General features: G+C 41.7%; 1 protein-coding gene across 3 annotated transcripts in view; it reads right to left on the bottom strand.

The window, feature by feature from the left end:
* The window catches only part of arhgap5 (Rho GTPase activating protein 5), a 59,855-nt gene that overhangs the window by 20,639 nt on the left and 13,697 nt on the right, over positions 1-25,519 (bottom strand). For all 3 annotated transcript variants that reach the window (XM_037796616.1, XM_037796618.1, XM_037796617.1), the window contains exon 3: positions 23,719-23,872. In XM_037796616.1, the coding sequence (XP_037652544.1) occupies positions 23,719-23,872 (154 nt within the window). The remainder of the gene's footprint in view (positions 1-23,718; positions 23,873-25,519) is intronic.

Here is a 25,519-nt window from a genome sequence, read left to right as displayed (position 1 = left end):
GGACTCATTCAGAGACAGTTTGAAGACTGAAAGCAGAACTGTGCTGCGTTCTGTCAAACCAACGTCTTGTGTTACTGCGTAGGGCGACCTTTGACCGGAGCAGTTGGATAATGACTCATCAGACGGAGGTGTTTACTTGTCTTTATAAATAGACAAACTGGGCACAAAAGGTCCAACATGTTATTCCCATTAAGATAATGATTTTCAGGTGTTGACATGACGGCCTCGACAGCGCCGAGATAATCAGATTAAAGATAAAGTAGCTGAACACGTAAACACAGACTGTGTGTTGTTAACAGTTTAACTGAGGAACAGACCATCTACCTCCACACAGGAACGGGAAACCATTTACAACAAGATCTAAGAATGGTTTATTCACTGCATCACATGCTAACCTGCCATTGTATTTCGCCCTTGTTTTGTTAGTCCACATTGTGTAGTTTCATGGAATCGAGTCTTTGATGCTTTGTGCTCCGTTTTCTGTCGTGACATTTAGGGTTGGGTATCCAAATTAATACTTTAAAAACAAGATAAATCCCATGAAAACAGCCAAACCAACAATGAATGTATCCTACTAATACAAAGCCTGATATCTCTTCTTCCTCTGTGTCATAGAGCTCCATTATCAATAAGCCTCACAGCGCTGATTTTATAAACTATCGCTTTCGGTTGAACTGGGCTCTGCTAGCGGCCGATGGCTGCGCAGCCTCCTCCACAAAATCAAGGTAGAGGGGGAGAAAAAAAAGTTATATCTCAAATATATAACGCAACACTATCAGCTCTTTGTCCCAGATACAAGACAGGCAGACAGGGAGGAAAATAAATCACTCACTATTACTTTAACCTGCTTACCAATTTGGCGTTCTGTCTTCCAAATAATCTAGCCATGTAACTATCCATTCATGAAATGGGAAACGGGAATATGCACCAACATTAATGGTTTGTAAGAGTGGCATTTAACAATGTACACAGACTCTTGAGTGAACTGTCCCTTTAATATTCTGAACATAAGCCTTATCCAGGATTTTGGATGTGAATTTAAATAAACCAAAGAGTGAAGTTGTGTTTTATCTACCTGTACATGTGGCGACAGACTGATGTCTCTGTGTTTGCTACCAGCGTGTTAGCTTGTTTATCCTGAACCCGACAGTAAACAGGATCTGCTGGCTTCCACTCTGTATCAGCAGATCCCAGCCCGCATGTTCCACTTTCTCATATCCAGGACGTCAAGGTCTGATCCCGCGCTCATTATAAAACGTGGTCTGACATGCTAACATAGCGCTGACTCCTATAAGGAAGATGAATGTGTAGGTAAGAGTGCCGGTTTGTTCCCAGAGGAGACTCAAAACGCAGCTTTTCCCACAATCCTCAGGCTGAGAAACGAGCTGAGCTCTCTGGTCTGGAAGTCATTCTGCTGCCGATACCCTCCTCCAGAGAGTGTGTGTGTGTGTGTGTGTGTGTGTGTGTGTGTGTGTGTGTCAGAGAAAGAGTACAGGTTTATGTGTATAGAACTAATGACCTAAGGTGAGCACTTTCTTTGTGTTTTTACACACACACAGTTGTGGTCTGGTGGAGTCATCAGTTTCTCCGTTGGTGTGTTAATTTAATGAGCGGCCCTCCACACAACCATGGGTCAATATAAATCAATACAAAGGCTGCAGGGAGAGTGTGTGTGTGAGTATGATTTAATATCTGGGCACCTTGGGTAACAAGATCCATACCCACACACACACACACACACACACACACACACACACACACACACACACACACACACACACACACACACACACACACACACACACACACACACACACTTTGTCTCAGCAGACACAGCTGCTTTCAGGCTGAGATCTTTACATTAGTGGAGTTTCACCACGGCTGCTAAATCACAATTTCATCAAATGTTCACTTCCTGTTAGCGTCTGATTCTCTATCTAATCTAAAAACACGACACGCAGCGCTACAGAGGAAAGTTTCAGCAGATTACATCTCATACTCGAACACATCTGGCATGTTCAGACTAAGTAAAGAAGTACATTTTCGCCTCGCTTTACTCGCTGCAAGCTGAACCGCCAGTATCATTTGTGTTCATTCGTGCTAGACGCACCGGAGAGGAGGAGGAGCTTGTCTCCATAGATGCCAACAACTTTTCTTTCCAGACATTTCCTCCATCAACCATGGAAGAAATAACCACTGTTGCTGCTTTGTACATGTGGAAGTCCCAGATATGTCAGAAAACCAAACGCCGTTGTGTCTGGGTTCATAACATCATCATTTCGTTAGTGGTAGTAAACAGTAAACACACAGAAAGATGATTTAAACTACACGAGAAGATTATAAGATAGCAGCGTTACTTTGACCGGCTCTCTCAGTTTTCAACGGTTTGGTTGAATTTTGTGTATTCTTGCCCTGCTGTTAGTTAGTAGTTGGATATTTTTTATATATTTATAACTGCTGACTGTAAATGTAGATTGTATGGACCCAGTAGCAGAGGTGAAATGCTGCTCTGAGCATGTGGCTAGACATTACACTCTGAAACCTTTAAAGACTTTAAGACCAGTGGAAATATCAAGCACCCCCTCAGGACATCAGAGACGAGAGTGGAAGATCAACTGAAAGGGCAACTCCCCCCCGAGTGTACACATCAACATCAGTTTACTAGTCATGAGGAGAACTACAGAGTACTACTCAGCCTGTAAAAACAGTTGTATAATGTTTTCTGTATCTCTGGAGGAGCTTTGTCAAATCATCCGGGTTATCTCTCAGCTCGTAGATGACACATTTATATTCAAAAGCCTGCGTTAAAAACTGCAAGCATGGAGGGGGAAATAAAGCAGTCGCGTTGCATTGCGTTGCATTGCGTTGCATTGCGTTGCATTATTGTCATATATATATATATATATATATATGTATAATATTTGGTTGATAAACAATTACTAGAATGACCACAATGAACAATGAATCTATTAAACAAATAATCATCAACATTAAACACGAGACCAAATATTGAATCAAATGTCATAACATAAGCTTTGATTTCTCACGATTTACTGATTTCACAAAATTTGTAATCTTAGTTTCCGTAACTTTAGTCCATATTAATAGTGCTTTAATGCAAAGATGCTTAAACATGACTATGTTGTTGCATAAACTTCTCATAAAAGGTGAGTGAATACAAGAATAAAGAAATAAACAACTCCTATTTGGGTGCACCACCTTGTTCTCCATCATGTTGAAACTGCAGCGTAAACAAATAAAACAACAACACACATGTTTGCATGCATGTGTGACATAAACCTTTCATTTACATTTAATATTGTGCATCACGGACACTCTGGATTAATCTCAGACAGCTGTTACCTCCTCTTGTTTAAAAAACAAACTTTCAATAACTCCAGCAGTGAAGAAGTCACCATATAAAAACTACCAACACCGAACTACACACACTGACTGACCCTAACTCTGTGTGTGTGTGTGTGTGTGTGTGTGTGTGTGTGTGTGTGTGTGTGTGTGTGTGTGTGTGTGTGTGTGTGTGTGTGTGTGTGTTGACAGTAGGACAGATGTCCAGCTTTCAGGAAGCGACAGAAGCAGCCGACAACACACCCACACAGTCGCACACACACTAATTTCTAATGTAACAGAGACAGATGGGCCGGTTTTATAAATAGAGCCGTCAGGCTGCAGCTACCTAGCTACTGCTCTATTTACTCTTACACACACACACTCACACACGTACACACACTCTCACTCACACACACACACTCACTTTCTATTTGGTCCTTTCTTAATTCCAGTATTTTCTCTGATTATTTCTCTGTACCTGCAGCAGAATGTGATGAATGATAACGAGGCCGAATAAATTCTCACATCTGCAAAGAAATGACACCAACTACCATCATAACTATGTTTCTGTAGGTGGCACTCTTTTCTCTGTCTGTTCACAAACTAACAACCAAGTTCTTCTCTTCTGCAAATTGTTTACAACGGAAAGCAAAATGTTATGAACATGAAAAATGACTTGGAAGTATAGAATTTGCTGCTTTGTATTGAAAAATGGAGATTAAACCTTTTTACACATCGACGGGCTGAGATAAAAGATTATAGTCACTAAAAAATGCTCTGAAAGTTGGTTGTAATGTTGAATTTTTGTATTTATGGATGCTTCTTTTCCATTTTAAATTTCTGTACCCAGTACGGTATTTTCTAAAAAGTTTTTTAAAAAGATAATGGCAGGGTTTTTATGCATACTTAAAGGTGCTAAATGCAAGATTGGGAGTATTTCTAATGCCTCTGAACGGCTCTCAACATGGCGATGGCTGAGACAGCAGCTCGCAGCTAACGGAGCTAACAGCGCTAACGGTGCAAACAACGACAACACTGCTGACAGAGCTAACAGTGTTAACCTGAGTAGGAACTGGAGGGTGGGTGCTACGCTTCTGTGACAGCGCTGTCGGTCGGGACAGTGTTATCAGCCATGTGAGCGCCGTGTGAGCGTCGTGTGAGCGCCATATGAGCGCCGTATGAGCGCAGTGCAGAGCTACGGCCGTGAGCTAGCCAGTGGGGCACACTCACATGCATGAATATTTACTAAAATGCATGTGCGGCCGGCCGTCTATGTCAACAAAGTGAGGACAAGCAAGGAGGACAATGGCTCTGCGATCAGTGGTCAATCAATGAAAAAAGCACAGTGTACTGGACAACATTTTAATTTAACATCTACCTGTCAACAACAACAATCTATCTGTATAAAAACATGGTGAAATATTCCTTTAAAGTTTGATGGGATGACGAGGAGGAGAGTAACAAAAACTCACTTTTACTACAAACACAAACCTCTACTACAACTGTGAACTGAGACGTTTCAACAATGCCAGCAGTAATGAGTCACTTCTTAGCTCTCAAATTCTGTTAGAAACACACAAAACTCAACACACACTGACTTATATGCACACACACACACAGACACACACACACTTCAAGCATTTATTTTTGTTAAGGCCAAGTGACGACATGGGGGGGGAGAAGAGGATGGAGAGAGGAGATAATGAAGAGATGAGAGGATGGAGGGAGAGTAAAGAGAAGAGGGGAGCGAGGAGAGCTTAACAGGAGAAAGATGAAGAGGATGAAGAGGAGGGAATCACAGAAGAGAGAACAGAGGAAGATGAAAAGAAAGAAGGGAAGATGAAAAGAGGAGGCTTAAAAAGGAGACAAAGAAGAGGAGAGGCAGGAGAGTCAGCACCTCGTGTTGTACAACATGGCCGACTAAACGCCCTCCTGAGACCTTCATCAAAGCCTCTGCATCATCAGAAACACACACACAACTACTGCAGCTGAGTGTGTGTGTGTGTGTGTGTGTGTGTGTGTGTGTTAAGCCTGCAGCAAGGTGCTCGCTGAGGTCAGTGGCTCTCAGAAGGGCGACAGACTGACATGTCTGTAACAGCAGGAAAATCCTCTCAACACTTTTCATTTACAGCCGTTAAAGGACTATTACGCTGTTCTTTTTTTACCATCCGAGCCCTTTTAATGACATCCTGACAAGGGACGCATACCGAAAACCCGGTACTAAACCAGCCACGTTTTTCCAAGACCGTAGTGTCGATAAGGTCCGACATTAACGCTTCTGCTATCTATGGTATTGGTGAAATTAAGAAAATGGATTTCCTATTTATTTAGGCTACATAAAGGTTATCTTGCACCTCTGATCTCACAAACGTTTCTAATTTGTAACAAGATTAAAACATTCGTCAATGATGCATTTTCCAATCCAGAGGAGAGATCTCTCTCTCAGCCTGTCGTCACACACACAGAGACCGGAGATGCTGCTCTTAGCGACGATGGCGGAGAGAACAAAGCGGTCCAAAGTGTGGTTCTACTTCAGTCCATTCGATGCAGACAGTTGTATTGAATTGAGTTGAGTTGAGAGAATTTGGGGACCGAGTCGACACCTCCAACTCGTTGCCATCCACATGATGTAAAAGAAAATTCATCAGACCAGACCACCTTCTTCCACCGCTCCGTGGTGCAGTTCTGATGCTGGTGGATCAGACAACACGGGCCAGCCTTCGCTCCCCACGTGCATCAAAGAGCCTCGGGTCTGACCCTGTCGCCGGTTCACCGGTTCTCCTTCCTTGACCACTTCTGGTAGGTCCTGACCACTGCAGACCGGGAACATCCCACAAGAGCTGCAGTTCAGGAGATTCTCTGACCCAGTCGTCTAGCCAGCACAGTTTGGCCCTTGTCAAAGTCGCTCACATCCTTACGCTGGCCCATTTATTCTGCTTCCAACACAAAGTTCAAAATGTTCACTTGCTGTCTAATATATCAGGTGCCACTGTAACCAGATAATCCAGTGTATATGACATAAAGCAATGTTGATTCTGTAATAAATCCGTCTAATGTTTTCTCTTAGTAGTCCATCACTGTGCCTGAAAAGCTGACAATCACATTTCTTAACTTCAACCCATTATGGATGTTCCTGTGGTTATGTAAGACCCAAACGATGCAAGCTGTATCCACAAGCCTTACACATTGTTTATCTCTAACAACACAAGGCAGATGCATCCCAAAAGCTAGAAACACTCACCAGAAAAATCTGTAAATGAGCAGAAACTCCAGCAACAAAATCTCACCCACCGCTGATCCCAAATTTGGACCAAACTTTTTGTGGGGGAAACGATCATTCAAAGCTCTCAGAATGACACTGATCAGCAAGAACTGCAGTCACAGCTGAAAACAAGGTGACATTTCACTCCCGATTGGCTCAGACGGAGACGACAATACCAGTGAGCCGGGACATTTTTTACTGCTGTCTTGTTAACGACGAGAAACGGGAAGGGAAGTGCGGAGGAGTCAAAGGCTGTCAGTTTATTTTAATATTTCAATTTCAGCTGAATGTCAAACAGATGTGCCTGTCCACATATTTCAGTCCTGAGAAACTTTTACGAAACAGACTGGAGTGAACATGTCGAAAGGTTCTCCACACGTCAGTTATATAAACTCTGACTGAATAATTTTAGCTGCTGTTTACGGGACTACAGACGCTCCCTACGTGTTACAACATCACAGCTTCAATCTGAAACCTTGCCAGTTCCCCTCATCAGAGCTCTGTATTTAGAGTCACTCCTTTAAATGAACCGGGATGCATTCAGATGGTACATCATGTGTTTTCAAGCAGTAGGTTGCGTTGTGGTTCAACCATGATTGGTTGATGCCTTTATTCACAGTTCAAAAGCTCAGAAAAATTAACCTTGTACCGGAAAAAGGTACGTCGCTTTTTCGCCGCATAATATTTGCTTTCTGTGTGAAAGTATTCATGACAAAAACAACAGCTCAAATAAAAATATATTGACGTGCGAATTAATCGCATGAAAAAAATGCATTAGGGAAAGATGGCAATTATGTTACAGTCTAGTCTCTGATTGGCTGGTAGGTGTTAAAAGCTGCAACGATTAATCGATTGGCTGTCAACTATTTTGATAATCAATTAATCTGAGTTTTTTTTTTTAAGAAAAAGAAGTAAAAATTCTCTGATTGCAGCTTCTTAAATGTGAATATTTTCTGGTTTCTTTCCTCCTCTATGACGGTAAATATAAATATCTTTGACTTGTGGACAAAAAAAGACATTTGAGGACGTCATCTCGGGCTTTTGAGAAACACTATCTACATTTTACACCATTTTCTGGCATTTTATAGACCAAACAACTAATATAGAAAATAACAGCCGGATTAATCAACAATGAAAACAATCGTTAGTTGCAACATCCTCTGAGTCAATCGTTTGATAATCAGAGCTCAGGGTAGTCTAGCGTAACCTACATTAGATGGATTATAAATAATAATAAAACAAGACGTTGTCCACAAAGTGAAATTTGCAGGTTTTTTATTGATGCAACGTTTTGACCTGTCAGCAGTTTTCCTACAGACGATTACTTCAGCTGCAAGACGCTCTAACAGTATTATCTCTGTGGTTTATAGCCTGTGCTTAGACCTCAGAGATAAATATATCCAAACCTGGGCAAATAAAACCCAAATCTATTAGCTAAGGAAGATACCGCTAAAGCTACGTGTTTGTTTTTAGTAACTCTTTAAGATTCTGCAGCCAAGATGATCTGTTTCTTTATTTGATTTTGCTGCTTGGTAAACGGCCAGTGATGTAATCCAAGGTGCCCCAATTACAAAGAAATAATGGAGCTGGCAGAGAGAAGGACATTCTGATTTGTCTTACGCTCCACTTCACATATTATCTCCTTATTGCTCACATTCAAGTCCAAGCAAGCAAAACGTGGTCACTCTCTCTAGATGTCCACTTTGCTGCCCGTTTGTTTCTCACATGTTCGCTGGCGGCATCGTGGCACAAAACATGCCAGAGAGATAAAAAAAGAGAGAGAGAGAGAGAAGGGCAACATAAGGGCTTTTCAAGGCAAACTAATGGACGACTGGACTGCTCAAATACAGCCACAGGACACACTCTCCCTGTCACACACACATTTACACACAAGCCCCATTAGACCAGATGACTGCCTCGGAGCCAGGTGGCATCGCACTAGCCTCTATCTCGCCCTTTTTTTTCCTCTTTCTCTCTGCACAGCCTGCCCCCAAGACACACACACACACACATTTGTAGCATGCTAGTTCATCTTAACACCACACACACACACGATGCATCCCGAGCCTGATGTAGCCGCCGGCCCGGCTCAAACTGGCCTCGTCTGTCCCCCCCCCTAATACTCTGCTGCACAAACGCACGCTAGAGGCCAGAACCAATCGCCCTAATCTAATCCTCACATTGGCCCTCTCACTTTAAGCAATATAAAGAGAGAGAGAGAGACTATATATCTACAATATACCAGCTAAAGTTGTTTTCATAAAGATCGACGTCCACACTGAAATATCTTCTTCTTCCTCTTTCCTTCAGCAAACAAACAAAATGTTCATCACAGCCAACATGTGTTGAGGAGTGCATAACGATAAATACAGTGCAAAAGTCAAGAGACAATATATAAAATAAGGGCTGTCAATCGATTCAAATATATAATCGCAATTAATCACACGATTGTCCATGATTAATTGCAAATTAATTGCACATTTTTATCTGTTCAAAATGTACCTTAAAGGCAGATTTACCAACTATTTAATACTCTTATCAACATGGGAGTGGGCAAATATGCTGCTTTATGCAAATGTATGTATATATTTATTATTATAAATCAATAAACAACACAAAACAATGACAGATATTGTCCAGAAACCCTCACAGGTGCTGCATTTAGCATAAAACAATATGCTCCAATCATAACATGGCAAACTGCAGCCCAACAGGCAACAACAGCTGTCAGTGTGTCAGTGTGCTGACTTGACTATGACTTGCCCCAAACTGCATGTGATTATCATAAAGTGGGCATGTCTGTAAAGAGGAGACTCGTGGGTACCCATAGAACCTATTTACATTCACTGATCTGGAGGTCAGAGGTCAAGGGACCCCTTTGAAAATGGTCATGCCAGTTTTTCCTCACCAAAATGTAGCGTAAGTTTGTAACGTTATTTAACCTCCTTCATGAAAAGCTAGTATGACATGGTTGGTACTGATGGATTCAGCAGGTTTTTTATAGTTTCAGATGATACCAGTATCTTCACTCTATTGCATTAACTTTGACAGCCCTAATTAAAATTTTAAAAAGAAATGTGCATAAAATATACTGGTTTTAAGGTGGAAGTGCTGAACAGTTTGTACAGTTTGTACAGGAATGTGCAAAAATACTGAGCAGGAGAGGAGGTGCAAAAGTTCACAGTATAAAGTGCAGGAATGAGTGCATGTGGGGAGGCATGTGTTTTAATGTAGTGCATAATGTCAGAGCAGATTCGTAGCTCGGGCTGCAACTGACGATTATCGGCGGTGAAAAATGCTTTGGAAGAAAAGAGTACAAAACCCCCAAAACAGGAAGATTTATCTTCAAATAATGCAAAACAATGACAGCAAATCTTCATTGAGAAGCTAAAACCAGAAAATTTGTGTTTGAAAAATTATTACCAGAACAATTCAATTTTCGAAAACATCTGCAGATTAATTTTCCGTACATTGACTTCTCGATGAATTGAATAATTGTCGATCTTTAATGATCACAAACTAGTTTGAAGTAATATAATAAAAGGCAGATAAAATACAAATACGGGTTAAGGACAACAGCTGACGACCGAAAGTTGTCCAGCTGCCGTCGGCTCATTCATCCAGTCTGGAGAACACTTTTGAAAAGCTCAAAGACAAAGAAAAGAAACAGCAGCTTAGTGGGAGCAGAAAGTCAAAACAAAGAGAAAAAGATATTTTCACATTTAGCCGACTCATTGTGGACGCAGTCACAGAGAGAAGGTCGTGGTTAGGATATTACTGAAGCCAAAAAAATAAAAACAGGCAATCACATTCAATTAACTAAACCACAAAGGCAGCACCACGGCTTGCTCTCTACTCTCTGGGGATGATCAGCACACTGAGAACAAACAGACCAAAAGAAACACAGAGAGGGAGGCAGAGTCTGCCCACGAGGGAGGGAGGGGAGAGCCGGGATGAAAGAGGTTAGAGTTAGAGTCCCTGCTTCACCTATTCACCAGGAAAACAGGGAGGGATAGAGGGCTAGAGAGGGGGGTGATGGAGGAGTGGCTGCTCACATATTCAGCCACAGGCACCACACACACATTGTCCTATCTCTTGGTGTCGGTGAACAGGAAATCCACAGGGAAGAGATTAAGACTACAAGCCAGGCAGCAGGATGCAATGCTGTATATGTGTATGTGTTTGTGCATGTGAAATGAAAAGAAGCGTGAATTAAAAATGCTTAAACTTTGAAGGGAAAACTGAACCAAAAACGTAATCAAGCTGCGACACTCAGGAGCCTAAAATGAGGTTGTTAATGGGATAGTTCAGATGTTTTGAAGTGGGGTTGTATGAGGCACTTATCCACAGCCAGTGTATTATCTACAGTAGATGACGGTCGGCACGCCCTCAGTTTGGAGAAACAAGACAGGAGTTACGGCATGGAACAAAAGCAATGTACTGATGTGGACGGGGGTGGCAGCAAAACAGATTTTAAACACCTAAAAGAAAGGCCCACCTAAAAAAAAATCAATATCAGTTTAAGTGTATGATATATTTAGAATATCTTCGCCGGTTTCGCTTGCTGTAAGACTGCCCTTTCGGACGGAGAACGTAAGCTGTTATATCCATCTATGCTCTCTTCAAAGCCACAAGACTCCACTGAAAAAAACTGCAATTTTACCTCGCAGAACACACGGGTTCAAGGTTCAAGGTTCCTTATTTGTCATTTATCAGTTCCAACAAAGCAGTCATTGGCAATCAAAATCTTTGGTCTCAGGTTCCTTCAACAATGCTCATAAAATAAGTATATATAAAAGGGTAAATCACACAAGTAAAAGTAAAAGCAAAATGATAATCTAAGGCATAGGATTTCAGATGGGGAAACTGAATGTAAACAGGATGTAGTATGTATAGAGAAGTAGTAAATATGTATATACAGTATACATAGAGATGTAACAGTTTGTAAAACTGTATGTAAAGTATAGTTTGTATGTTAGTTAGTTTGTTTTTGTTTTAAAGCATTAGTTCGGATTCACCAAAGTCACACAATAACGCAAACAAACTAACCGATCGAGGCAGCGGTAGACCAGCAACTCCTGTGTTCTGAGAGGTAAAATTAATGTTTTTCTCAATGGAGTCTGGTTGCTTTGGCGAGAGCATATAGATGGATACAAAGGCTTCAGTTCCCCGTCAGAACCATAGACTGTATATCTGTCTCACAGCAAGGTAAACCGGCAAAAACATTCTAAATATAGCGCACACTTAAACTGATATTGATTGTTTTAGGTGTCTAAAATACGTCTTGCTGCTGCCCCCGTCCACAGCAGTACGTTGCTTGGGCCAACCGTCATCTGCTGTAGGTGAGCAGTACCTCATACAACCCCACTTCACAACACCCGATCTATCCCTTTAAGTTGTCACACACATAGTGTATGTGTCTTAGCCCTGACATCTCCAACAACCCAGATGCAGCCTCATGTCTGTGAAACCGATGTACCACAAATACATCCTATAACACACACATATTCACGGGGTTATTTTAGTCTCCCTCTGTCTCTCACACACTATCTGCTCAGAAACCACAGGCAACACAAATAGCTCCCATCACCTCGCTGCCTCTCAGCTGGTGGTTTATTACATGCGGTTAAAGCTCAACCAACCACGAGCCTCCAGTTCGTCACTCTAACCACCCAGCCGGTGACTCATGTTTACCTGGAAGTATTAGGAAACGCTGCTGCAACTGTGACTCAGCCTCAGCTACTAGATCACTACTGTGAAAAAAAAGGTCAAAGGTGACAGAAGCCGGTTGATCAGAAGAGTTTATTTCCCCGCAGAGCAGCAGGAAGTTAATCAGCTGCTGTCATATAAACCGTACTGTAGAGAACACCTGCTGGGGCTGAAACATCACAATAACCCTCCAGAGATCCACTCAGCGCGCTCATGTGAGAGAATGAGATTTACCGGTGACCCGGAGGTAATCGTTAAAGGTCAAGATGTTGTATTCGGTGACTTCCTGGTTCAGTGGAGAAACAACAACATGCAGCTGGAATAAAGTGTTTGACTCGCCCCGGATCAAAGTGTGAAAATAAAGCTGGAAATGTGACTTAACAAATCACACACATAACTGACTGCATCACCAGATAATGGTGTAAATATGCAGCATTCACATTAACAAATGAAAACAGAATTACAAGTATCTAAATGAGGCGGTGTGTTGGCTAATGATATGGATATATAACTAATAAATGAATAAGCCAAAAATCACGACCCTTTATGGTACAGCTGTATGGTTTTCCATCTAATGCGTTTATGTGTTGGAAATTCAGAAGTGTCTGTTGTCCTGGTTCAACATGGCTGCAGGATATTTCATCATTCTTTGCTTACAATATTTAAAACTGATCTGCTGACAAACCTGTCTTTAACAAATACATGAGTTAGATAATTTGCTGCAAACTTAAAATGTAAACACACACCTTTTAACTAAATGCATAGCATAGTCAAACCACACCTCATTGAAAAAGGCTTTTCAATAGACAATATTTAAAACTGTTAATTTATTCAATTTCAATTAACTATGAAATTTAGGCCATTTCATCCTCATCAAATATTGTCAGAATTATAATATTCAACTATAAGAATGTCCATATAAAGAGACAAAGTCCCGCCCCTTCCGATGGACCATCATGGGACCTTATTTTGGAGAAAAACTATGATCGGTAGTCAACGGAGAGAGACAAATCATTTTTGAATTGCGCCATGAATCACACAGATGATGTTTGTCAATTTAAAACATAATTTTTCAAGTCAAGAAAGTCTGGTTTTCATTGTTATTTATTGACTTGGCCTATAATGATCGGCTCCTACCACCAACTTCTAGTGACATGAAATTGTGCATATGTAGGCAATGTTCAGTCTTTAGGGGCCATGCTTCTCCATGATAAACCTGGAGGAAAACATTTACATTTTATAGAGAAATGGGGTCGTGGCGGTATGCTGATTGCAAATAGCAGGCACACGCCTGTCAATTTAGAATGATTCTGATTCACTAACATACACACTGTGATAAAAACTAAATTGTCCGGTGCGCATGTGTCATTAATCCGACGGTAATTTTGCGAGCGCACTTATTTTCTGCACAAAGTAAGAAGATTTCTATGCACATATTAGTGAATGAGGCTAATTGTGAGTTGTTGTTCTTCCCAGACGGACAGTAACACCAGACGGCCACAGGTCAGACGGTCAGACCAGTCCCATCACGCTGCTGGGAGCACCGGCCGCTCTGACCACTGAGCAGGAAGTTTCCATTGGACATGACGTCAGTGCAGCTGCCAGCAGGAAAACAACACACACACACACACACACACACACACACACACACACAATCACATCACAACACACACATTCAAAGAGTGTATGGAGAACTGGAAGCGAGCCAGCAGCCAATCAATTTCCAACTTGAACTCTCACTTTGGCTGATTTCTACTCTCTTGTTGGAGCTCAGAGAGCTGCAGGCTGAGATATAATACGGAGAAGTGGAGAGAATGATTGACAGGGATGGCAGAGAATCACAGTATATTAAGATTATTTCTTATCTCCTGTCAGTTGTGTTTTTATACCCCTTATATCATTCTGAACGCTCTCTGTCCGACCTCCGGGTCCTCTGAATGACTACATCCTTCAAGTACATACTCAAAAACCTATGAATTATTTTTATAAAAATCTATTTCACTCCAGTGAAAATCCCTCTATGCCGCTGCAGAGTCGGGAGTGGTGATCTGACTTCAAAGCAGGCTGAAAATAGCCAATAATCAGCTTTGTATGAAGCCTGGTTGACATGGCTGCTGAATAATTCTCCAGCGGGGCTCAGAGTGGAAGTTAAAAACCAGTCCGCGGGGCGCCTGGGTTAGCTCAGTTGGTAGAGCGGGTGTCCATGTATTAAGGCTTGGTCCTGACCACGGCGGCCCGGGTTCGAATCCGGCCTGTGGCCCTTTCCGCATCCACTCTCTCTCTCTCCCCCCTTTCAAGACTCTATCCACTGTCCTGTCATAAAAATGGAAAATGCCCCCAAAAAAATAACTTAAAAAAAAAAAAAAACAGTCCGCTGGGGTTTCCCGGCCTTCTTTCCAGAGCCGCAGCAGCAGGGCATCGGCACCAACCGGCACCGAGCAAAACGAGACACACGAGAAATTGGATGTACGGTAGATATATACAGATATAAATCACAATATGTTTATTAAAAAGAGAAAAAATGTTGGTCATAAATCTCTGCACTGATTAACAGATGTGAAACTGACAGGACCATATATTTTAAATCCATCTCAATCTGTCTTTTCTTTAGTATTTAATGCCCGTTAAGCATCTCTAAAGTGAAACTTGTTCTCTGTTCTGTTATGACTACCATGTGTTTAATTGTGTTACCGGGGGTTTTGATTAAGAAACGATTACACAGCCAGAAAAGCAGGGAAAATTAAAAACTAAAATTATAAAAGTGCATTAAAAGTGATTAAAATTAATCTACCAGAAGCAAACTTTGTTTAAGACTTGTTTCATTCAGTCAAATAGCCGATGGAAGTTCTTTTGAAAAGCTCCTCTCCTCCCTCCATCCATCCCTCCTCACATTATACTAAGTGCTGAGGAAGATAACAACCAATGGGACTTCCAAATGCATCAACATCAAAAAGCCATTTAATCACTGCTCTCTCTCTCTCTCTCACTCTCTCTCTCTTCTGCTGTCTCCGGTCTTCGTGCCAAATACCATTTCATGTCTCTGGGGAGGAGGAAACATTTAATAAAACTTCTCTAATCGAGTTCGGCAGCAGGGAGCTGCGCAGCCTCCCTCGCGCAGACGCATCCGCCCGCTCGTCGTCGTCTGTAAGACTTCGCTTCCTCTCCGAGACCGAGGTTTTATTCTCAGACACCAGACTGATGTTTCTGAGAGCTTTTATGTGAGCGGACTTGACAAAAATCGACCCTATTGTGCCATTTTACGTTTTGGCTTCAGGCCCAGAGGCAGCCAAAAAAGATGAAGTTTCAGAGCCTGCTGGGGGGTTCCATCCACACAGTTCAATTTTGCTGATATTTTATTCACTGGAACTTATAACGAATGTGGAATGTCAGCAGGGGTTCACTGATACCAGATTAAAATATATGCAGCCTGAACTGGTGCAGACTGGAGCCTGCGGCGTGTGTGCTTTAGCCATTTTAAAAACACAAGATGTCAGCAATTTTGGGTGAACAAAGAGCATTTTGGAAGAAAACAAGTGAGCCTCACTTACACTGCTTTGCATTCCCGCTTCCACCTATTTTATGATTTTACCATCAAGACAAATGGAGCAAGAGAATAACTGTTTTCAATCTGATGAGACGCACAGACTTGGTTAAAAAAAGTATGTTATTTAAAAAGCAGGCTTGTGCAGTGATGTGGTTACTTAACACGGCTACTGCGCTGCTAAAACGGCAACACGGGTGGCATATAAAATGTGAGGAATTTGCATCAACACCCAGCATCAGTGAGCACTCAAAGTTAATTATTCACTCCTGTGCTGTATATTAATTAAATGGTTTTAGGATGATATTTAAATCAAAGGTTTAAATGGTGGAACTCTCTTTCATCATAAAGACAATCAGTCAAAATCGATTCATTTATGTATCGCAATTTTATTTTACGATTTTTAAATTTATTTTTTAATGCCAGAATTGATATATTTGCTTCATTTGAGTCTATGTGGAGGTAGAGGGAAATTATCGTTTTTATTGTTGTAGTCTAAGTAACGTGATGTCATATCCGTTCCGTATCTGTCAACCAAAACAAACTGCAGCGAGCAGAAACGAGGACGTAAAAAACATTGGAGGTTCTACATGGATGCACCCTCGCATGTTAAATCCAGCGTGGTAAACACTACACATCCAGTAAAGGATGGAAACACTTTGGATTTCACACATTGACAGGAAAAGCAGAGCTAAACAGAGCAGAGCTAAAGCTGCATGCTAACTCTGTCACGGACAGTAAACGTTATCGTAATGCGGTGAACGTGGCGGTCAAGCCGGCCGTCGTTCTCGTCTCTGTGGTCAAACGGGCCAACGCTACGACTGTAGATCACCCAGATACTGACATTTATGTTCTCTGCATTCAAACGGCCCAATGGAGCTGACCATGGATGGATAAAGAGAACGGAGCTGACGGGAGAGCTAGAGACCACCTTGGAGAAGTTAGAGGAAGTAGACACGTGGGACTACGTCCACTTTTCAAAATAAGGTGTTAACAAAGGGAACTGTATATACTAAATACATCTATGGAAATAAGATTGATGGATTATATTCACCAGAAGTATAAAACATTACATGTCCCTTATAAATTAAAAAGAAAATATTACTAATTTGTGAGGGAAATGTCTTTATTCTTTGATTTTTGGGTTGCTGGAACAAATAAAATTCCTGACATTGACTGATATATTTGTCTTCAGGACATCTCTGACTACATACGTGCTGAAAATCAAACATTTTACTGGATTCATTTAGAGATTTTCTAAAGTAAAAATCCCTAGAAGTGTATGATTCAACTTGTTTCCATGGTCTAGTGTTAAAAAAGTGAACAAAAATCGCAATAAATCTCAAATCCGCACCCAAAGTATCGTGATAGTATCGAATCGGGACCTAAGTGTATCGTCCCAGCCCTGATAATATGTCTTTTCTACCTAAATTTTACCCTCAATGGCCTCTGAAACACCAGGAGACACTAAAACTCTCCTTTAAACCCGACTACTGGAGTTATGCCACGGTTAACAGCCCTTGAAGACAGCCGTTCAACAAACGCCTGACGCAGCAGAACGTCCCGGTGTCTCCCTCTAGGACGGTTGGACAGTATGACTTTTTGTTAACAGGGACGTCTCCTGTAACCACTGAGCCGCCTAACAGAGGACACCTAACACGCTCCCCTCGCTAGAGCAGTCATTTTTCAAAAGCTACAACCGCCGTCTGGATATCTGTGAGAGTTCACTCTTACATACAGAGAAAGGTTGCCGAGTGCGTGGGCAGGAAACTTTTGAGAAGTACCTCGTGTCACCTTCTCTACACACACTATTCATTCTCATCTCTCCTTTTACTTCAGCGTTCATTTCTTTTCCACCGCACTCCTCTCTCAGGAGTATTATCAGGTCTCTGCGGCTCTGAACCCTTCGCCTCCTTCATATTGGATGCTCGTAGAAATTGGAGTTTTTTTTTCCTCTCTGTACGTCGCTCCGGATAACAGCGAGAGCTTAATGCTGAAAATACAGAGTAGAGATTTGTGCTCCTGACCTTGTACAGTTGGGTAAAACCGTGGCCGTCTAAAAGCCTGATCCCCTGACTGCTGCATTTTGCAGAAATGTAAGGTCACAACCTATCACTGCACTGTAAAGGCCACACACACACACACACAAAGAGATATGCAAGGCAGCTTAGTCCTTTAGAGACCGACCAACAAACTCTCCTTCAGATACAATCATTTTGACTCTCATACATAAAAACTCATCTACGCTGACACACATTCACATCTCCCTAGGAAAATACTAGAAAATACATGTGCATGTATGTGAGGCTGACAACACACTGAAGGATTTCTGATTCATCCCGATCATTCAAAGCGTTTTCGCCCCTGACTGCGTCCTTATCCAAGGGGGTATTTTTTACAACTGGTGTACTTAAACCTAACAAACGGGTTTTAGAATGTTTTAGTCAACGCATTCAACACTTTGATTAACAACATCCCGATCCTCCGTAGTGTTTTGCTCCTGATCGCGTCCTGATCTACAGCTGGTGTATCAAACAAACAAAGGATCGGGCCAATTCACAACAAAAATGCCTGGATCGGTGGGGGACATCCCTACTTTAAACAGCTCATACAGCACGCAGCATACAGTTACTTCCGTGTTAGCTATTTGCTTCAAGTAACTGACACTGAAGGATGTTTTGTAATCCTAGATGGTGCTTTATTGTATGTTCCTGTGTCCTCAATCTCCAAACATCAATCTATGAGTATAATAAGATGAGCACAAGCACACACGGATGGTTGATAGAGAAGAAGATCTACAAGAACAATCAGATACTAGATTCAAAGGCTGTCGCACTAACTGCAATATTGGAATACTTGCAAGCAACCGCCACAACCGATATGTTCGCATTTTTTTAATTCTTTGCAATGGGAACTCCTCGTATTTACACTATGCTATGTGTGACAAAGCGTTGAGCATCTATTCCGCACTGAGCGCTGCAATTTCTGTGTTTTTTCTGGTCGCTGAGAGTTGAAAAATGTTCAACTTTGGGTGAAGCAATGCGCTCGTCACTGTCCCTATTCCGTCATTATTCTGTTTAATCCCGATATTTGTGCACGGTGTCAGATAAAGATCAGGATACACTAATATTATTATTATTATTATTATACTATTTATAGAATTAGATTCCAATAACATTTCCAATAATCCCAGAGCGCTGTTAAGTCAAAATATTCTGCTTCAATTCATATTTGTTGGCGTTTAGCCTTTCAAAAAACAACATCTTCACTGCGGTCAAAAAACTATTTACGCTCCTGCTTGCCGCACATAAAGGTAGGACGCACCTGTACAGTGGCGGTCTAGCAGCAATATAACAGCACCATAAGTTACATTTATTTAACCAGAATGACAAAAAAACTATTTCGGCTCCAACGCTATTATAGTAAATTAATTAAGATCATATTATGTATCTGCATTCGCTTGGAGAATCTGTAAAGACGTCGTGACTGTATTTATGTTGACGAAAGTGACGAGTTCTATTCATTAAAGAAAGTTAATTTAATAAAAAAGACTCATTTAATACACTGAAACACTTTATTCCAATTGAGGATTTTGTTCGGGGATTTGTAATTCTTCTTAAGGGTGATAACGTCCGAAAATATGGGGGCTTCAAGAGAAATAGGTTGGGTGTTAGGTTGGCTACTTATACATCACGTCGGAATCTCCATGGCCAACTAATTCAAGGAAATTGTTTTTCTTTTTTTTTTTTAATAAGAGAGTGGATTTACATTTGTCATTTCCTGAGGTAAGACATTAACTCATTATGGATGTCTATCCCAGTTAATACATCCCCATCGCACTCAGACACGTAGCCGAGGCATGTTGACAAATCTCAGTTTTAATTTAAAACAGCGTATTCAAGGCCAACCTCTTCTTTTTCAGAAAACTTGAAGGCTTTGGTTATTTCTTTTTCTTAAAAACCACAAAAGGGTTTGAAGGCCCTCGGGAAGCCTGTTAGTTGTATTTATAATTAGAACGTGGTGACTGGAACGAACTAAAAAAAATGATAACAAGCAGGAAACAGAGAGGCAGCGAGCACAGAACAAACATCATCCTTATTTAATGGCGGCATTTTATCTCAGAGTTTCTCTAACTCGTCTTTGACGGCGCACACTTAAAACAAAACTCTTGACACAGACGAACGCTTAATTAGCCCGTTCCTGGAAAATGTCATGTCGAGTTTTAACCATAAAAGCTTAGAAAAATATGAGCAGTGCGTTAGATTGAGCAGTTTGGAAGGAGCTGACGTACCGACTACATCGCACACAGTCTTATCACTTACACAAACCCCAGCACATAAAGGTCACACACACAATCACAGCTTCACATCTCCACACATTCAGTCACATTTACAGCCACGCTCTGCCTCACACACATATAAAGTCACAGTTCCTCTCACACTTTCTGGTCTGAAACCACAGAGACACCACAAATAGCTATCATCACCTCTCTGCCTCTGTGCCTCTCGGCTGGCAGCTTATTACATGTGGTGAAACCAAACCAACCAGCAGTCTGGCCTCCCAGAGATTACCGACCCTCGCTGCAACCAGAAAAATAAAACAGTGACCACGCTGAGCTTATATGGATTCATCTAGTGGATCTGTAGAGGTGAAACAATTAGCTGACTAATCTATTAGTCTACCAATAAAAGATTAATAAGGAATGATTTTAATAACAGAATAACAAAACTTCAGCGGTCTAACATTCTCAAATGTGAATATTTGCAGTCTTCTATTCAAAACAAGTAATTTCAACTTGTCACTCAACGTTAGTGACAAGTGTCTGGTGTCAGATGGAAAAACAACAATAACACGATATAATAGTGATGTTTTAATGGTTCCCATTGGGACAGAGGTCAGAGGTCAGAGGTCAGAGGTCAGAGGGAGCAACAGCTCTGGAGTTGGCAGAGGTTCAGTCTCTTATTTTAGCAGATATTAGCAGGGTGGATCTGTGCAGACAGGAACACAGTTTTACCACTGAAGGAGGATCTTTCTAACCACTGAGCGATCACGCCAACAGCCACAATCACTTACATTCACAGGACGACCCCACCCTCTGAGCTATAAACTCAAATATGTTAAACAGGCAACCAGGCTGTACACGACGACTATCTGAACCCCTACCTAGACTCAGAGGAACAACCTGAAAGGTCTCGTAAAGTTGAAAAAGCTCTTAAATTGTCTGGATATGAAGCACCTTATACAACAGCAGGCTTTTTAAAAAAAAGATGTTCTCTCTGCGTCTGGTGAGAAATGATATTCCAGAGAAAGAAGGGGAGGGGAGAAGCTGTTAAATCCACCCAACAGACCGTCTGGACTTAGAGGGTTTCACGGCATTAGCCATGAAATCTCCAATACACCACCGTCGGCTGGCAGGCGTCCGCACACACGCACGCACATCCGAACCCACACATGCAGCGCCGGGATTAAATCCTAAATTTGGTTGGCAGCCACCGACGGGGCTCATGTAGATCCAGCTGAATATCAAAACATATTCGGGGGGGATTTTCAGGACAGGAATTAACAGCCCCAGAACGAAGAGAGCTCAGACACAAATGCTACCTTCAAAAACAGACGTGTAGGAACACAAGAAATACCTCCTTTTAATGCACCTACTTATATACATTTGCTGCACATATGGAGGAGGACGGAGGAGGCAAAAGGGAGTGAGGTGATTTTTAGTCTTGTGTTGAAGGGATTTTTACGTCAAGAATACTGATCCAGAATTAAGCACACAATAAAAAACTCAGTAAAAACTGAGCCAACACTACCCCCCCTGAACACACCGCAGCAAAAACTCAACAGGAAGCATCACGTCATCGGATAGTTTAGAGACTCTGACTGGGGGAAAAGCTACTTGGAGGTCTTTCAGCAAGAGACACTTTTGCTTCTTAGAGCTCATCCAAAGCACTAAACATGGAGAAAAAGAGTACTGGACCATGTGTAACTACATTATGCAACAAACTCATACAAAATTAAATATGTTTAAAATATTCATTACCGTGGTCAGAGAGAAAAAAGTAACAGTTTTGGGTCTTTAACACGCCAAAGGGAAGATCTATGCCTCTCAAACTTTGGGGGGAAGCCTTCTTTACAACAGCTGGGCGGGAAGCCAGCACATACCCAGCATGCATTGCGTTGCCAGTCGGAGCTACACATGTCCAAACAGGCCGCATATCTTATTGTAAAGCTTTATTCATCCAGAGTTAAGTCTGCTCTTCTGATGCAACCACTGATTTCCAACTCACTATTAACCACACAATTAATCAATTCACAGATTAGCATCAACTATCAAATTAATCACCAACTATTTTGATAATCAACTAATTGGTTTCAGTCATTTTTTAAGCAAAAAAAAATGTTTAAATATGAATATTTTTGGGTTTCTTTACTCCTCTATGACAGGAAATGGAATATCTTTGAGTTGTGGACAAAACAAAACATTTGAGGACGTCATCTTGGAGTTATTACTATTATGTAGTTATTTCGGCATCATTTTTGATCAGTTTAATGCAATTAAATCACAGCACAATCTGTTTATTTTAGGTTCTTACCGCAGTACCGACGTGTGACTTGCTAGATACATTCAGTGCAATGGCGCTGTATGTGAATACAGCTCGCCGCCGAGTGATGTTATGAACCCAGAAACAACGCCGTTTGGTTTTCTGACATATCTGGGACTTCCACAACATGTACAAAGCAGCAACAGTGGTCATTTCTTCCATGGTTGATGGAGGAAATAAAAGTTGTTGGTATCTATGGAGACGTCTAGCGTGAACGAAGACAAATGATACCTGCGGTCCAACTCGTGCGAGTAAAGCGAGGCGAAAATTTGCCTCGCTCTTGGTGTGAACACAACATAACAGTATTACTGACGGCTCACACTGTTGGCTATAGCTGCACCAAACAATTGTTTTGATGATGGATGAATCTGCTAAATATAAATAACAATTTCCCAGAGCCCAAAGTGGCATAGTCAAATTGCTTGTTTTGTCCAATTAATAGTCCAAAACCCCAAAATATTCAATTTACAATGATATAAAACAAAGAAAAGCAGCAAATCCTCACATTTGAGAGGCTGGAACCAGCAAATATCTGACATTTTCTTTAGTAAAACATTTTTTGGCATAGCTGTTTCAGCTGTACTTTCAGCCACAACAAAGATCTACAAAGATACTTCACAGAAACTTCTTAACTTTTTCACATCTGAAATTTCTTTCATATGGGTGTCTCATTTTCTCCTTTCTTGTGTTGATTAATGGATGGCACGTACTTGTGTAAATCTCTCCACTGCATTCCTTAATCAGTTTTCTGATCACGGTAATCTTTTACCATCTTATTTTGTAATCTTTCCAGCAGTGCTTTTGGCAACAGATCAAATGCCGTGCCAATGCAGCACATTGAATTCAAATTGACTTGTACTGACTGGCAGCCTGGGCAGGCTGGTTGACAGACCAGACAAAACATGTTTGCTGGATGATATCAGAGCCGAGAAGTGAATCTTCTTACAATTTAGATTCATGTGCTACCCACTCCCACCTTAAATCCTCCTTCCCACCACCACCCCGCCATCCCTCCGTCCCTCCCTCTATCTCTCAGTTACTCATTTGGAAAGACATGAGAGGCATTTTCACAGCAAATAACCACAAAGCTTTTGCATGTAAGAACAAACCAGCTGTACCTTGCAAGAGTTACAAAATACCAGAGAGAGCTCGGCTGCACCTGAACGCGCCGAGAGAGGAAGATGAAAGGAACAAAAACAACAGGAGGGAAGAGGAAGAAGAGGAGCGGGATATAAGACTGATGGAAACGCATGACTCACCTGTGCGCTCGATGTAGTCGACGCATTTGTCGATGAAGAGTGGGATGGGTCGGTCTGATGTCACCAGGTTCTGCAGGGGAACGCCAAAATAGTTGCTCTCCCAGGTTCTCCGGGTGGGGGGGTACAGAGGCTTCGGGGGCTTGGAAGATTTCGGCTATAAAAGGGGGGGATGAGAGAAAAAGAAGAGGGTGAGATGAGATAAGAACCAAGGGAGTCGAGGCAAGAAAGGAAGGGAGAGGAAAGAGAGGTAGATGCAAAGCAGGGACGACGGGAGGAGAAAGAGGGATGGAAAGGAGTAAGAAAGAGAAGGGAAGTAGGGAAGGAAAAGAATGAGGAAATAAGGAAAACAGAAGAGAAGGAAAGGGGAAGTAAAAACAGGAATTTACAAGTTTAAAAAGAGAAGAGATGGTAGAGATGATAGTAAGGGATGAGGGGAAAGAGCAGGAAGGATGGAGGGGATATGAGGCAAGAAAGGAAGGGAAAAGAAAGAGATAAAGCAGGGAGGACGAGAGTAGAAAGGGGGATGGAAAGGAGTAAGAAAGAAAAGGGAAGTAGGGAAGAAATTGAAAGTTTAAAAACAAGAGATTAAGAGACAGAAAAAGAGGAAAGAAGCCAAATGGGGTGATGGAGGAGAGACAATAGTAGGTAGGAATGATAATAAGGGATGAGGAGAAAGAAAAGGAGAGAAGGGGAAGTCAAGGAAAAATATGTTTTAAAGAAAGAAAAGAAAGAGCATGAAGAGATAGACAGAAGAGGGAATTGAGGAAAAATACACAAGGGAGAGCAGAAATGAAAAGAGGGTGATGAGGAGGCAGAAGATAGAGACAAAGAAGAAGAAGAGGAGGAGGAGGAAGAGGAGGAGGGCAGTTGGGGAATAGATCAGACAGAAAGTTAGTGGGATGAAGGGAGAGAGAGAGAGGGAGATAGCAGAGGGAGGTTCATGTGGAGGAAGACGAGAAGAACAACAACAGACAAAACCGTTATTCAAGACCGAAGCTGGGACGAGTAACGAGGTGCCGAGGTGGCTTTGATTTCCCACACTCCTCTGCTCTTCAAAGTGTTGTCATGCCTACAGCGGTTCGGCCTCAACTCTAATTGGCCGGGACGGCGACTAAACACCTTCCATTTTGTACCTTGTGGTTCTCCTTTCACTCTCCCCTCTGATTATCAAAGACAGTTTGACTGTTCCAACAATGCCCTGCATTCATGACGCCCATGTAGCGCCGGCAGCTGTTTCTATACTGATTTGCACACTATTATCTGATTTGTGCCAGCGTGCTCGTTCGCGTGCGTGTGTGTGTGAACTCCGATTGTTGTGTGTGTTGGGCGACGGAGAAACTGACAAATCGTGCATGCTGTGATTGTTTTGCTTCACACTGCAATTGCTAAACAGCAGTACCGCCAAAAGGCAGATTTGTTGTGTATTATATTTGTCGAGTGGCTGCAAACATGTCTAATCAGAATCAGATGTTGCAGCTTAAGATCTGCAGCATTTGAAATCATGCAAGTTTGTTTCAACGAGGCTCAATTTAAGGTATAAAGAGGGGAAAATATTGAGGATGCATTTTGAGTTTGAAAACGGAGGTAGTTTATATTGCCGTTTTAGATTTCATATGTGAATCTCTAATGCAAATTAAGAAGTAATTTGTTAGGAGTTAATTACTGGTTTAAGTCTAGCTCTCCCGTCAGCTCCGTTTTCTTTATCCATCCATGGTCAGCTCCATCGGGGCCGTTTGAATGCATTTAATATAAATGTCAGTATATGGATGCTCTACAGTCGTAGCGCCGGCCCATTTGACCA

Source organism: Sebastes umbrosus, chromosome 16, assembly GCF_015220745.1.
Source record: "Sebastes umbrosus isolate fSebUmb1 chromosome 16, fSebUmb1.pri, whole genome shotgun sequence".
Lineage (NCBI taxonomy): Eukaryota > Metazoa > Chordata > Actinopteri > Perciformes > Sebastidae > Sebastes > Sebastes umbrosus.
This window is presented reverse-complemented; position numbering and strand designations above follow the sequence as displayed.